Source organism: Emys orbicularis, chromosome 10, assembly GCF_028017835.1.
Source record: "Emys orbicularis isolate rEmyOrb1 chromosome 10, rEmyOrb1.hap1, whole genome shotgun sequence".
NCBI classification, from domain to species: Eukaryota; Metazoa; Chordata; order Testudines; family Emydidae; genus Emys; species Emys orbicularis.
In genome coordinates, this window is record NC_088692.1 from 40,284,302 (window position 1) to 40,301,018 (window position 16,717).

Here is a 16,717-nt window from a genome sequence, read left to right on the forward strand (position 1 = left end):
AAATGGCTTTGTGCGCTCAATGTAGAATGCATGGGCATGCCTAACATCCAGGGAATGGAACATGAGTTCTCTGTTACTGGTATGGGTCTTAGGGAAGAACACAGGTAAAAATATGTCTTGGTTCACATGAAACTGGGAGACTACCTTTGGCAGAAATGCAGGGTGAGGGCGTAGCTGCACCTTGTCTTTATAAAAGACCATATGGGGGGCTCGGAAGCCAGTGCTCTGAGCTCAGATACCCTTCTGGCTGAGGTTATGGCCACCAGAAAGGCCACCTTCCAGGAAAGGTCGGACAGAGGGCAGGTTGCCATAGGCTCAAAAGGGGGCCCCCCCAAGAGTGCGGACCAGACCAGGTCAAGGTCCTACTGGGGAACGGGCCGTCATACCTGGGGATAAAGTCTGTCCAAGCCCTTGAGAAACCTGCCCACCATGGGATTACCAAAGACTGACCTACCCACTGCCCCCAAGTGAAAGGCCGAAATGGCAGCCAGGTATACCCGGAGAGATGATATTGCCAACCCCTGCTGCTTAAGTTATAACAGGTAGTCCAAAATAAGGGGAATTGGCGCTAGCTGCGGTTCAGTTCCCCTCTGCAGAGACCAGATGGAAAAACGCTTCCACTTTGCCAGGTACATGGCACGAGTGGAGGGTTTCCTACTTCCCAGCAGGACCTCCCTCACTGGGTCCAAACACTGAAGCTCAAGAGGGTTCAGCCATGGAGTTTCCACGCCATGAGGTGGAGGGACTCCAGATTGGGTGTTGCAGACGGCTGTTGTCCTGTGTGATTAGGGTCAGGCACACAGGAAGCGCTACTGATCTGTCCACCGAGAGGTTCAACAACATGGTGAACCAGTGCTGGCAGGGCCACGCTGGTGCTATGAGGATCAAGGAAGCCCTGTCCTGGCGAGTCCGGAGGAGGACTTTGTGTATGAGAGGGAAGGGCAGGAACATGTACAGCAGGTGACTCGTTCATGGAAGGTGAAAGGCATTCGCAATGGAGCCGAGGCTGTGGTTCAGGAAAGAGCAGAACCGCTGTCACTTCCTGTTGCTCTATGTCATGAACAGGTCTATGTAGGGAGAGCCCCACCTCTGGAAAAATTGAGTGAGTGATGTCCGGCCTGAGGGACCATTCATGATCACGAGCAGCTGAGGTGATCGGCTGGCTCGTTTTGCGCTCCTGGAAGGTGTGACGCTTCTAGATGTATCAAGTGGACAATGCAAAAAATCCCACAGCTCGAGGGCTTCCTGGCACAGGGGAGAGGAGCGAGCACCACCCTGTTTGTTTATATAGAACATTGCTGCAGTGTTGTCCGTCAGCACCGACACAAATGCACCTTGCAGGCGGGCCTGGAACGCTTGGCATGCCAGACAAACCGCCCTCAGCTCCGTTACGTTGATATGCAGCGATAGTTCTGTGTGGGACCATAGGCCTTGGGCTCTGATATTGCCTAGGTGCACTCCCCAACCAAGCGCCGAGACGGCCGTGACTAGGGATAGCATAGGTTGGGGTTTGGCAGAGGGTACTCCTGCACAACTTGTGGTTGCAGCCACCAGTGGAGAGACTCAAAGATGCAAGGGTGGAGGGTAACTATCGCGTCCAGCAGGTCCCTGCCTGGCGTGTGCACCCACGCCAACCATGCCTGGAGGGGCCGAAGGCGTAACCTGGCATGCTGGGCCACGTATGTGCAGGCCACCACATGCCCAGATAGTTTCATGCAATTTCCAGCCGTGGTTGTGGGAAATTGGCGAAGATTTTCGATAGTGTCCGTGAGTGCTTGGAAACGCAACTCAGGCAGGAACGCTTTGGCCTGCGTGGAGTCCAAGACAGCCCTATGAATTCTATTCTCTGCATCGGGGCCAGTGTGGATTTGGGCACATTCAATATGAGTCCCAGCCTGCAGAATGTGGCCCGTGCCAGAGACACATGCTCTGTGGCCCATGCTTGCAACTTGGCCTTGATGAGCCAGTCATCTAGGAACGGGAATACTTGCACCTGACATTTCCGGAGGAAGGCTGCCACAACCACCATACACTTGATGAATACCCCAGGGGCCGCTGAGAGCCCAAATGGGAGCACCCTGAACTTATAGTGCTAGCCACTGACCACGAATCTCAGGAATCGTCTGTGGGCCGGGATAATGGAAATATGGAAGTACACGTCTTTCAAGTCAAGGGCGGTGGAAAGTCAAAGTCTTTCAACCAGTCCCCCGGATCCAGGGAAGGAATGATGGCGGCCAGAGAGATCATGCGAAACTTCACTTTCCTTATGAATGTGTTGAGGTCTCACAGATCCAGAGGAAATAGCGTGAGTAGAACCCCTTGCCCCTGAACTCCTGAGGAACCTCCTCTGTTGCCCCAGAGCGAGAAGTGATTGCACCTCCTGCAAGAGGAGTTGTTCGTGAGAAGGGTCCCTGAAGAGGGATGGGGAAGGAGGGTGGGAGGGAATAGAATTGGATAGAATATCCCACCCCTACCGTGCTGAGGACCCAGCGATCTGACGTGATCTGGGACAGTCATGTATGGCAATCTAGAAGGAACCTCCGGGGCAAGGACGTCCACCATTCAGTCAGACTCCTCCATCACCTCTTCTGCTTGGTGTCCATTGCCGGTAGGGTGGTGGTGGTGCCTGCCACCGCCTCGTTTGGTGAGGAGGAGGCTCGTAGGACAGGGTCTTCCTGCCCTTCTGGCTCTCTGGAGGCTGGGTCAGGTACCTCAGAGCCTCCTGTGACTGGAGGTGGCTCTAGTGTCACTTATGGCACTGGTTCGGGTGCTGCGCCTGAGCATGACAGTCCAGAGTCCCCGTCTCGTGTGGGGTCCTCAGGAGCCCTGGGGGTGTGGCAAGCCACCAACGTTGCCGGGGGGGTGGGGAGGCAGGATGCAGATGTCACCGATGCCAGCCTGGAGCCCTGACCCTGATGGTAGGCCCAAGGGGTCCAAAAGGGCATTGGACTGGGCCCTGCCACTGGGGCAGCCAGGCGACCGCCGGTGCCGATGATTCCACTGGTCTGCGGTGCCGGGACCGGTGCCAGGAGTGATAGTGGCTGCGTCGAGAGACAGAAGACTCAGCGTCTGACTTGGACAAGTAGTCTGTGCCTGAGCACAGGGGGGTGGAGCCCGACAGTGCTGGGGAGCAGTACCGGGGAGATGGTGAGCAGCGCCATAAAAATCACAGGCTTGCCACAATGATGAACCAGATGCGGTGCCGCCATAAGTGCTGCAAAGGGTGCCGGAGCCATATGCTGTGCCAGGATAGATGCTGCAGCTGGTGCCGCCGACGGTGCCTGGGCTTGCAGTGCCGGGGCCTGTGCCGTTATGGCAATGAGGTCCCGTGCTGCCTTGTAGGTATCCAGCGTGGAGGGAAGGTCGAGCTCTTCCTCCAAATCCTCCCAAGTCGAGGAGGCCACCAGATGTTGGGGCCAGAGTCAGGTGTGCCAGGTCTTGAGGCCCAGACCGTGGGTGTCCCGCCAGAGGACGCACCCTGCTGGAGTCCCCTCGTGGCTTCTTGATAGGGCAACGACCCTTGTCCACCTTCTTTTTCTTGTGCAGCACCAGGGACTGTGAGCAATGCTGCCTGGTGGCACTGGCCTTATGAGTCGGGGAGTGGCGCCAGTGCTCCTTGGAGGAGTTCTTCCTCAGTGCCAGGACATCCCGCATTGAGGCCCGGGCGCTGCGCACCGATGAAGCCGGTGCCGCTTTCAGTGCTGCCTGTGGGCAGAGGGCCAACTCCATCAGGAGGAGCTTCAAATGATAGTCCCACTCTCTCTCAGTCCTGGGTCTAAAACTCCTGTAAATTGGGCACTTATCTGTCTGATGGCCCTCTCCTAAACACTTGAGACAGGCAGCGTACGGATCGCCTGTGGGTATAGGTTTCGCACAGCTCTCGCACGCCTTAAACCCCTGTGACCGAGGCATGCCCCAGTGCCTGGGGAAACTAGGGCGGGGGGAAGCCCACCGAAGTAGAGTCCAAACAACTACAAACTACTATATAACTATGTACAACAAAGAAAAGGGAACCACTAGGTAGGCACTTGTGAATGCAAGAGACTGAGCTGCTCCAACGACCATCATTGGCAGTAAGAAGGAACTGAGCAGGCGGCGGGTCAGCAGGGACCTATATACACTGCCATAAAGGTGCCACTCCAAGGGTCTCCACAGCCGACTTGATGGGTACCGCTAGGGGAAAAACTTCTGACAATCGTGCACGCGGTGTGCGCACACATCTATTGGAATGCACATGAGCAATCACTTGAAGAACTAATAATTATTATTATGAAATTAGACTCATCTTTTCCTTGAAATTTCCCCCGCCCCCCGCCCCATTAGTCCATTACTGTTAAAAATCCCATTCTCGTTCTCCATCTCCAGGACACATTATACAGCATAAAGCACACTGATTGCATGTCAGTTTCGCTACTTACCCTATCACCAGACACAAGGCGGGTACCATTAGTACTCCAGTTTAGGACAGTAATTTCGGCATTATGGTTGGGGGGTACTGTGTGGTGCTCTTTGTCCTGTTTGTTAAGCACCACCACTTCCCCTGTCTCCCAGCCCACTGCAAGGATCAGTTGGGATGGGTGCCAGCTAAGAGATGTGGCCCGAAAACTCCTTTCAGTGTGTGAATTAGGCACATGCTCTCCCTGCAAATGGAAACAAACAGACTTCATTACAGGGCTTTGGGATAAACCCTCTTCCAATTCAACACACATCTGCCCTCCACCAAGTAAGATATTTTCTGCCATAGAGGCAAGATAAGCATAGACCACACTGTAGTAACATCTGAAGTGGGGACACACAGGACATTTCTTTCCTATGTTGTTCACAAGTACTTCACATGTATAAATATTTGTTTAAAAAAAGTGATGTGTGACAATTATTTATGAACACATACAATATTGGTATTAAAAGTCTCTGCCTCACTTTGCTTTTCTGCTCTATCTTCTCTCGGTACATACGAGGAACTCTCTCTGACACTAAAGAGACTTTCATTCATGTACTGGGGATTGAGAAGGTTTCTAGGACTGAAGGTACAAGAGGATACTTTTGACAGTCAAGGTGGGTGATTGAATATTTTTCTATAGACCAACTGCTGTTGGTGAAAGAGACAAGCTTTCAAGCTACACAGAGCTCTTCTTCGGATCTGGGAAAGGTACTCAGAGTGTCACAGCCAAATACAAGGTGGAACAGATTGTTTAGCATAAGTAGTTAACGCATATTCTCAGAGACCCTTCAAGGTGAGGTGGTTCATTAACACACCTCAGTCATATGACAAAAGAGGGGGTTTAGTGGGTTTAAGGACTGCCTGTCTTCTTTCTGGACTATTCTTGAATTCTCATGTTTGAGCAAAAAAATATAGTTGTTACTCTATGGTACTATTATTTTAGATGCAGTTGTGATAAAAAAATAAAGAACTGAAATAGGCAGATCTTCCTTTTACAATTTCACCTTTATAGTACTGAGTGTCAGTGAATGCAATGAGTAATACTAAATGAGCAGTATGGTAATAATAATTAAATAACTGCATTGACTTATTTTGTCGGAAGACTGTCCACCTTCAAGATCACCATCATTTTCTATACTTTCCAAGTTATCTGCCAATGATAGTGTTTCAGTCACATCAAGTATGTCACATAGCCACAGTATATCACCTTTAGCAAAAAGAAAAAAAAAATCTCCATCATCCAGAAACAACCATAGATAAGTTTGTGGTAAGAACCAGCAGATTACAAAAAAGAGGTAATTGATGAAAAAATTGCCTCGTTTGTTTATGCAACAAACTCTCATTTCCATATGATTGAGAACCCACACTTCATTAACATGGTTCAGTCATTAAGACCAGGATACAGTCCACCGAACAGAGTAGATGTCGCAGGCAAATTGCTGGATAAAGTGTATGAAAGAGAAATTGAGCAGTGTGCAAAAGGTCTAGAGGGTAAAATTGTTAACCTGAGTCTTAATGGGTGGAGCAATGTCCACAATGATCCGGTTATATGTGCTTGTGTGACAACAGAAGAAGAGAACGTTTTCCTTACAGAAACAATTGATACATCAGGAAATGCACACACAGCAAAATACTTACAAGAAGTAGCAGTAAAAGCTATAACAAACTGTGGGGGGGAAATTCAAATGTCTAGTATGCAGTTTGGTCACAGACAATACTGCAAATGTATCCAAGATGAGAAGAAATCATTTAGAAGAGAGTGAAGAGAGTCCTAAGCTAATAACATATGGTTGCAGTGCTCATTTGATGCACCTCCTAGCCAAAGACTTCAGTGTTCCAGAAATAAAGGCTAATGTTGAAATTGCAAAATACTTCCGTAACAACCACTTTGCAGTAGCTGCTCTGAAAAAAGTGGGAGGAACCAAGCTAACTCTCCCACAAGACATGCGATGGAACTCAGTAGTGGACTGCTTTGAGCACTATATCAAGAAATGGCCTAATCTGATGACAGTTTGTGAACAAAATCATGAAATAATAGATGGCACCGTCACAGCCAAAGTTCTCAACATTGGGCTTAAGAGAAATGTTGAACATATGCTGAGTACCCTGAAGCCTATTTCTGTAGCCTTGAACAAAATGTAGGGGAATAGCTGTTTTATTGCTGACGCTGTTGAAATCTGGAAGGAACTGAGTGAGATCTTAACAAGAGAAATATGCAATGACAGAGTTAAATTACAAGCATTAAAAAAAAATGAATGGGACAAGCACTATCTCCAGCTCAATATTCTCAATACTCGGTACCAGGGTCAAACCTTAACTGCTGAAGAAGAGGAGTTGGCTATGACATGGACATCCAGCAATCATCCCTCCATAATGCCAACTATAATAAACTGCAGAGGATGAACCATTCAAGACATACATGTTTGCTGATGATGTTTTAAAAAAAGTCACACAAGTGAACTGGTGGAAGTCACTTAAGCACTTGGATTCAGAGACTGTTGAAGTGATAATCTCACTTTTAACAGCAGTAACTTCTTCTGCCGGTGTAGAAAGCATTTTTTCCTTTGGACTAATTCATTCCAAACTGAGAAATCGTTTGGAACCTGAAAAGGCAGGAAAGCTTGTTTTTCCTTTTCCAGATTATGAACAAACAGGAAAATGAAGGTGAAGATGACTGAGTTAGCTGCAGAAGCCAATATTTTAAGTTTCTCATATTGACCTGGCTGACAGACGATTAAATTTTGGTTTTTGTTTTTTTTTTAATATTTCATTTAACTATTTTAGTTAAAAACAATTTTAACACAAACAAACCTGATTTTAAAAATACTGACTGTTTCAATTCAAAAATTCATATGCTTGTTTTGTTAAAATATTTTATGTTTGCAATTGAAGAAAAAAATCCAGAATACATAACGTTTTTGTTTTAGTTAAATAAAACAATTTAAATGTCTGACTGGTGATGTTCTCCTCCTAATACAACATAGCAAGAAAAGCCACCAAATATTAATGATTAACCTGTTGAATTGGAGATATTTATGAAGTCATTGGGAGGTGAACTATCTGCTTCAATTACCTTTGGTAAATGAAATAACCAATCATTCATTTTCGGATATAGCTGTAAAACTAATCTGAAAAGTTTTCAAAATAAATCACTTTAAAAATGTATAGTGTGTACCTTCTAAAAATGAAACCTACATCTATCTCTGAGTTGTGAAGAATATTTATTAAGGTTATAACAATCAACAAAAATGCACTTTTATGTAGAAATCCATGATTAAATCGAGTCTTCCTGACTAGTGATTTAAATCATGATTTAAATCAATTTAATTTAAATCAAATCCACCCTGCTTGAGAAGTCTATAAACAGTTCTGGGGGGGGGGGGGGGGGGGGAGAGGAGTCACTGTCCACACTAGGGAAATCATGGTTATTGCTTACTGCAATTCTAGCATAACATGGACAGACCCTATATGATAAAATAATCTGACTCTAGCAAGCTGGCTCACCCTCTGGGTGGAGAAATTATTCTGTTTTTTACATTCCCTGATATGGAGAACACAAATTCAAGCTGAAACCTCAATAAATATTTCCTTGGTGCTGAATATCCCAAGATAAAATTTGGCTTGGTGTTCACAAGAACTAAGCATGCATCCATTTCACTGTAATTTTTCCCCCTTAAATCAAACTAATGACTTCTCAAGCTACATTCTTCTTGCTTTGCCTATTAGAAATTTCAAATATTGCCAATGGAAATATTTTTTCCTTGGTTTGTGCACACACAGGGAAAAAAATAAAAAAAAAAAAAATCAACATTTACCAACATTTAGTGATAAAAATCCAATTCTTCCAAGCCTAACAAAGGCCTGGTCTACACTACGATTTTAGGTTGAATTTAGCAGCACTACCTCGATTTAAGCCTGGACCCGTCCACACGACGAAGCCCTTTTTTTCGACTTAAAGGGCTCTTTAAATCCATTTCTTTACTCTACCTCTGATGAGGGGATTAGCGCTGAAATCAGCCTTGCCAGGTCGAATTTGGGGTAGTGTGGACGGAATTCGACGGTATTGGCCTCCGGGAGCTATCCCAGAGTGCTCCATTGTCACCGCTCTGGTCAGCGCTCTCAACTCAGATGCACTGGCCAGGTAGACAAGAAAAGGTCCACGAACTTTTGAATCTCATTTCCTGTTTGGCCAGCATGGCAAGGTGCAGGTGAGTGCAGATCTCATCAGCGGAGGTGACCATGATGGAGTCCCAGGATCGCAAAAGAGCTCCAGCATGGACCGAACGGGAGGTACGGGATCTGCTCCCCCTATGGGGAGACGAATCCGTGCTAGCTGAACTCTGTTCCAGTAAATGAAATGCCAAAACATTAGAAAAAGTCTCAAAGGGCATGAAGGACAGAGGCCATAACAGGGACACATAGCAGTGCTGCGTGAAAATTAAGGAGCTAAGGCAAGCCTACCACAAAACCAGAGAGGCAAATGGAAGGTCCGGGGCAGAGCCGTGAACATGCTGCTTCTACGCTGAGCTGCATGCCATGCTGGGGGTGCAGCCACCACTACCCCAACCCTGTGCTTTGACTCCGTCAATGGAGAATCACGCAACACGGACGCGGGTTTTGGGGACGAGGAAGATGATGATGAAGAGATTGAAGATAGCTCCCAGCAAGGAAGCGGAGAAACCGGTTTCCCCAACAGCCAAGATACGTTTTTCACCCTGGACCTGGAACCCCCGAACCCACCCAAGGCGTGCTCACAGACCCTAAGGGCGGACAAGGCACCTCTGGTGAGTGTACCTTTGTAAATATTACACATGGTTTAAAAGAAAGCATGTTTAATGATTAATTTGCCCTGGCATTCGCGGCCAGTACAGCTACTGGAAAACTCTATTAACTTGTATGGTGATGGAGTGGAAATCTTCCAGGGACATCTCCATAAAGCTCTTCTGGATGTACTCCCAAAGCCTTTGCAAAAGGTTTCTGGGGAGGGCTGCCTTATTCTGTATGCCATGGTAGGACACTTTACCACGCCAGGCCAGTAGCAAGCAGTCTGGAATCATTGCATAACAAAGCATGCAGCGTATGGTCCCGGTGTCTGCTGGCATTCAAACAACATCGTTCCTTATCTCTCTGTGTTATCCTCAGGAGAGTGATATCATTCATGATCACCTGGTTGAAATAGGGTGATTTTATTAAGGGGATATTCAGAGGTGCCCATTCCTGCTCGGCTGTTTGGCTGTGGCTGAACAGAAATGTTCCCCGATGTTAGCCACGTGATGGGGGGAGGGGTGAAGTGATCATCAGAGAATTGCGTGTGTGTGTGTGGGGGGGGGGTTATTTGGGTTTGTGCTGCACGCTAACCCGCAAACCGCAGCCCCTCCTTTTAAATTGCCAACCCATTTTAAATGGCCAACCCAACGGCCGCTTGGTATGGGAAATGAGGGCGCTGCTGTTTGAAACCATTCCCACATGTTATGAAGGTTAAATAAGCCAAAAGACTGTGGCTTACCATGGCTGCCTGCAAGCCGAATTCTGTTGCCTGGCACTGCGTGAGTGATCTCTCACCAAACCGGCAGGCCCTCAATACAAGAGGCAAAATGCGACTTTGTAACAAAAGCACGTGCTGTGTAATGTGAACAGCAAGGTTTAATGGGAAAGAGTGATCCTATTGTTCTCTAAAATGTGTCTTTTTAACTACCAATCTCCCTTTTCCCCCCCACCAGCTATAAATGTTTCTCCTTCACAGAGGCTAGCGAAGATTAGAAGGCGAAAAAAACCGCACTCGGGATGAGATGTTCTCTGAGCTGCTGCTGTCCTCCCACACTGACAGAGGACAGCAGAATGCATGGAGGCAGACAATGTCAGAGTGAAGGAAAGCACAATATGAACGCGAGGAGAGGTGGCGGGCTGAAGAGAGTAAGTGGCGGGCTGAAGATGATAGGTGGCATCAGCTTGCTGACAGAAGGCAAGAGTCGATGCTCCAGCTGCTGGAGCATCAAACTGATATGCTCCAGCGTATGGTTGAGCTGCAGAAAAGGCAGCAGGAGCACAGACCGCCGCTACAGCCCCTGTGTAACCAACAGCCCTCCTCCCCAAGTTCCATAGCCTCCTCACCCAGATGCCCAAGAATGCGGTTGGGGGGCCTGGAGCCACCCAGCTACTCCACCCCAGAGGATTGCCCAAGCAACAGAAGGCTGGCCTTCAATAATTTTTAAAGTTTTAAAGTGCAGTGTGTCCTTGTCCTTTCCTCCTCCCCCACACCACCTGGCGCTTCCCTCCTCCCCCACCCCTCCCGGGCTACCTTGGCAATTATCCCCCTATTTGTGTGATGAATTAATAAAGAATACATGAATGTAAAGTAACAATGACTTTATTGCCTCTGCAAGCAGTGATCAAAGGGGGGGAGGGGAGGGTGGCTAGCTTACAGGAAGTAGAGTGAACCAAGGGGTGGGGGAGGAGGGTTTCATCCAGGATAAACAAACAGAACTTTCACACCGTAGCCTGGCCAGTCATGAAACTGGTTTTCAAAGCTTCTCTGATGCGCACCACGCCCTGCTGTGCTCTTCTAACTGCCCTGGTGTCTGGCTGTGTGTAATCAGTGGCCAGGCGATTTGCCTCAACCGCCATAAATGTCTCCCCCTTACTCTCACAGATATTGTGGAGTGCACAGCAAGCAGTAATAACAATGGGAATATTGGTTTCGCTGAGGTCTATCCGAGTCAGTAAACTGCGCCAGCGCGCTTTTAAACGTCCAAATGCTCATTCTACCACCATTCTGCACTTGCTCAGCGTATAGTTGAACAGCTCCTGACTACTGTCCAGGCTGCCTGTGTATGGCTTCATGAGCCATGGCATTAAGGGGTAGGCTGGGTCCCCAAGGATAAACTATAAAAGCAGCAAACAGTCCTGTGGCACCTTAGACTAGCAGACGTATAAGAGCATGAGCTTTCGTGAAAAGCTCATGCTCCTATACGTCTGTTAGTCTATAAGGTGCCACAGGACTCTTTGCTGCTTTTACACATCCAGACTAACACGGCTACCCCTTTGAAGGATAACTATAGGCATTTCAACATCCCCAACGGTTATTTTCTGGTATGGGAAGAAAGTCCCTTCCTGCAGCTTTTGAAACAGACCAGAGTTCCTGAAGACGCGAGCGTCATGTACCTTTCCCAGCCATCCCACGTGAAACGTCCCTTGTGATCCACCAGTGCCTGCAGCAGCACTGAAAAGTACCCCTTTCGGTTTATGTACTCGCTGGCTTGGTGCTCCGGTGACAAGATAGGGATATGGGTTCCGTCTATTGCCCCACCACAGTTAGGGAATCCCGTTGCAGCAAAGCCATCCACTATGACCTGCACATTTCCCAGAGTCACTACCCTTGATATCAGCAGCTCTTTGATTGTGTTGGCTACTTGGATCACAGCAGCCCCCACAGTAGATTTGCCCACTCCAAATTGATGCCTGACTGACTGGTAGCTGTCTGGCGTTGCAAGCTTCCACAGGGCTATCGCCACCTGCTTCTCAACTGTGAGGGCTGCTCTCATCTTGGTATTCTGGCGCTTCAGGGCAGGGGAAAGCAAGTCACAAAGTTCCATGAAAGTGCCCTTAAGCATGCGAAAGTTTCGCAGCCACTGGGAATCGTCCCACACCTGCAACACTATGCGGTCCCACCAGTCTGTGCTTGTTTCCCGGGCCCAGAATCGGCGTTCCATGGCATGAACCTGCCCCATTAACATCATGATGTGCACATTGCCGGGGCCATACTTTGTGAGAAGTTTATGTCCATGTCTATTTCCTCATCACTCTCGTCACCGCGCTGCCGTCGCCTCCTCGCCTGGTTTTGCTTTGGCAGGTTCTGGTTCTGCATATACTCCAAGATAATGCACGTGGTGCTTATAGTGCTCATAATTGCCGCGGTGATCTGAGTGGGCTCCATGATCCCAGTGCTATGGCGTCTGGGCTGAAAAAAGGCGTGAAACGATTGTCTGCCGTTGCTTTCAAGGAAGGGAGGGAGGGAGGGAGGGAGTGGGGGCCTGACGACATGTACCCAGAATCACCCGCGACACTGTTTTTGCCCCATCAGGCATTGGGATCTCAACCCAGAATTCCAATGGGCGGCGGAGACTGCGGGAACTGTGGGATAGCTACCTACAGCTACCCACAGTGCAACACTCCAGAAGTCGACGCTAGCCTCGGTACTGTGGACGCAGTCCGCTGACTTAATGCACTTAGAGCATTTTGTGTGGGGACACACACAATCAACTGTATAAAAACAATTTCTAAAAAACCGACTTCTATAAATTCAGCCTAATTTCGTAGTGTAGACATACTCTAAGCCTAACAGCTTTAAACCTAATAGAGGCTAAATCATAATATACTGATTGTCATCTTGGGACATGAAATAGTGTTTAATCCATGGTATGTTGCTGTACATTTGGCAGGTAAAGTTGCATTTCTCATTCTATGACCACCGAGTAGCCCCTAGATCAACAGTATGCTGGCAATCAGCTCAAAGAAGAATAAAAAAGCCAGTAGTCTGTAAAACTCAAGGTGGTGTTTCTGTTGTTTAGATACAATTAATTCATGAGGAACTCACTGCTGACTTCAGGAAAGTCTAAAATTAATTAGGGTAATCTGATTAGCCATCAATATCACTGAGCATTATGAGCAACCAAAATTGATAGAGAAGGATTCCAGGAATATAAACTAGCCTACAATATATATATTTATTTTAAAAAAACCTGCTAAACTTCATAATTCTGTTCCACCACAGTTATAACAGCAATCAAGAGATCACAGCAAAGTAAAATCAAGACCAAAGTAGAAGTTCCTGGATGCTTACCTGTTCCAAATAGATATCCACACTGCCTCCAGATGTTGGGCTAATGGAAGCAACAGCCAGAAGTGGATGAAGAGGGTGCCAAGTTATGTTGGAAGGGGACCCAACTGAATCAGGGACTTCTATTCTGTGACCAACATACACAGCCATAGTGACATACACAGTCCTAGGTTGAGTCCAGATCTGTGCAAGGGGGAAAAAAAAATTTCTAACAGATTAAATTAAGAACTGGGCAAGATTTAAAAAAAACAAAAACAAAAAACATGTCTTCTTCACCGTACTATGGTGAAAATAAAAAGGGTGAAAATGACGTTTTGGTACAACCTTTAGAAGCACAGAAATTTCCTTATTGAAATAGTCCAATGGTCCACGTAGGCCAGTATCTTGCCTCCAGCAGTGGCCTGAACTGGATTATTTCAAAGGAAAGTGAAGGAATCCAGAATTTCCCTGCCAAATTTACAACACACCATGGATTAAACATTACTTCATGTCCCAAGATGACAATCAGTATATTATGATTTAGTCTCTATTAGGTTTAAAGCTGTTAGGCTTAATTAGGCTTGGAAGAATTGGATTTTTATCACTAAATGTTGATAAAAATCGATTTCCCTGTATAAACACAGAGACAGCAAAATAGGCAGCAGAGACCAACTGCCCCCCCCCCCCCCACAGTACAGTACTGTGTTAAACGTAAACTACTAAAATATAAAGGGAAAGTTTTAAAAAAATTGACAAGGTAAGGAAACTGTTTCTGTGCTTGTTTCATTTAAATGAAGATAGTTAAAAGCAACATTTTTCTTCTGCATAGTAAAGTTTCAAAGCTGTATTAAGTCAATGTTCAGTTGTAAGATTTTGAAAGAACAACATAACGTTTAGTCATGGGTGTGCACAGGCACACCCTAATGCAGGGGTGGGCAAATGGCTCCACTCTCCCGGCAGCCGTCGGCCCCTCCCCCGCCTTCCCAGGCCAGCCCCCGCCTGCCACACACACCCCCCCGCCCCGGAGCATCCCTGCCTGAAAGAAAGCGGCACAGGCCTCTCCCGTGCCTGCTTGTGCTGCACATTCCTGCTCAACGGCTGTCTGCTGCCCCAGGGTCCTAGTGCTCCACATCCCTAAATGGCAGGGCAGGCTGCCCTTTCCCTGCCCTTCCGCCCTAGCCCTGAGCCTCTCCAATGCCCCAAACCCCTCAACCCCAGCCCTCATCCCCCCACACCCTAATCCTCTGCCCCAGCCCTAGCCCTGAGCCCCCTCCTGCATCATGAACCCCTCATTCGCAGCCAGAGCCCTCATCCCCCCACACCCTAATCCTCTGCCCCAGCCCTGAGCCCCCTGCATCATGAACCCCTCATCGAAGCCATGCTACTGCAGCGCTGCCCAGGGCCGCTCCTGGATGCGGCACGCTGGGCTCTGGGAGAGGGGGGAGGCGGGGGTAAGCAGCATGATAAGCCCCTCTGAGCTGGGCACCCCCAGACCCCATCCCCCCCCCAGCTCTGAGCCCAGCCCCTCTGAGCCAGGCACCCCCTGACCCCATCCCCCCCACAGCCCTGACCCCTAGCTCCAAGCCCGGCCCCTCTGAGCCGGGCACCCCCAACCCCATCCCCCGCAGCCCTGACCCCCAGCTCTGAGCCCAGCCCCTCTGAGCCAGCCAGCTGGGCACCCCCCAACTCTGACCCCCAGTTCCGAGCCCAGCCCCTCTGAGCTGGGCACCCCCCCGACTCCATCCCCCGCAGCCCTGACCCCCAGCTCTGAGCCCAGCCCCTCTGAGCTGGGCACCCCCATACCTCATTCCCCCACAGCCCTGACCCCCAGCTCCGAGTCCAGCCCCTCTGAGCTGGGCACCCCCATACCTCATTCCCCCACAGCCCTGACCCCCAGCTCCGAGTCCAGCCCCTCTGAGCTGGGCACCCCCCGACTCCATCCCCCGCAGCCCTGACCCCCAGCTCTGAGCCCAGCCCCTCTGAGCTGGGCACCCCCATACCTCATTCCCCCACAGCCCTGACCCCCAGCTCCGAGCCCAGCCCCTCTGAGCTGGGCACCCCCATACCTCATTCCCCCACAGCCCTGACCCCCAGCTCCGAGCCCAGCCCCGCTGAGCTGGGCACCCCCCGACCCCATCCCCCCCACAGCCCTGACCCCCAGCTCCGAGCCCAGCCCCTCTGAGCCTGGCACCCCCTGACCCCATCCCCCCCACAGCCCTGACCCCTAGCTCCAAGCCCGGCTCCTCTGAGCCGGGCACCCCCAACCCCATCCCCCGCAGCCCTGACCCCCAGCTCTGAGCCCAGCCCCTCTGAGCCAGCCAGCTGGGCACCCCCCAACTCTGACCCCCAGTTCCGAGCCCAGCCCCTCTGAGCTGGGCACCCCCCCCGACTCCATCCCCCGCAGCCCTGACCCCCAGCTCTGAGCCCAGCCCCTCTGAGCTGGGCACCCCCCGACTCCACCAAAATTTCTACAAACCTGCCACCCATGCGCGGGGCAGCGTGTCTGGCTCTGCATGGAGCAAAACATGCTGCTAGGAGCCTCATGGTAAGGGGTCCGGGGCCGGTGGGGTTGGATAAGGGGTGGGGGCAGTCAGGGGACAGGGAGCAGGGTGGGTTGGATAGGGGGTGGGATCCCGGGGTGGTGGTTAGGGGTGGGGGGTCTCTGGAGGGGACAGTCAGGGAGCGGGGGGGTTGGATGGGGCATGGGAGTCCCGGGGTCTGTCAGGGGGCAGGCGATGGATAGGGATCAGGGCAGTCAGGGGACAGGGAGCAAGGAGGATCCTGGGGGGGGTGGGCAGTTAGGGTGGGGGGGGGGTCTCTGGAGGGGGTGGTCAGGGGACAAGGAGCTGGGGGGGTTGGATGAGTCGGGAGTTCTGGGGGGGCTGTCAGGAGGCAGGGGTGTGGAGAGGGGTTGGGGCAGGCAGGGAGAGTTGTATGGGTCGGGAGTTCTGGGGGTCCTATCAGGGGGCGGGGAGTGGTTGGATAGGCGTGGGAGTCCCAGGGGTCTGTCTGGGGGCGGGGGTGTGGATAAGGGTCGGGACAGTCAGGGGGTAGGGTCCATGGGGGGCAGTCAGGGGACAAGGAACAGGGAGGCTTAGATGGGGGTGGAGTCCTGGGGGGCAGTTAGGGGCAGGGGTCCCAGGAGGTGGTAGTCAGGGGACAAGGAGATGGGGGGTTGGAGGTTCTGAGGGGGGCAGTCAGGGGGCAGGAAGTAGGAGGGAGTGGATGGGGGGCGGGCTAGGGCAGGGCAGGGCTACCTGGGTGCACACGCTAATGAAATGTGCTGCGCACGCCTATGCATTTAGTCCACAGTCACAAACATTTCAGAGTTATAAACAACCTCCATTCCTGAGGTGTTCGTAACTCTGAAGTTCTACTGTACACTCTTCCACACATTCCAGTAAAATAGGATGGACACTGCATCATCTACTACAGGAATTTCCAATATCAATAGCTGTGGA

The 16,717-nt window shown here is 50.0% G+C and overlaps 1 protein-coding gene across 1 annotated transcript in view; it reads right to left on the minus strand.

Annotated features, from left to right (window-relative positions):
• IFT140 (intraflagellar transport 140) overlaps positions 1-13,427 on the minus strand; it is a 242,819-nt gene extending 229,392 nt beyond the window's left edge. The window contains 2 exon segments of the mRNA XM_065412296.1: positions 4,419-4,640; positions 13,281-13,427. Coding sequence (XP_065268368.1) covers positions 4,419-4,640; positions 13,281-13,427 — 369 coding nt within the window.
• Positions 13,428-16,717: the final 3,290 nt, after the last annotated feature.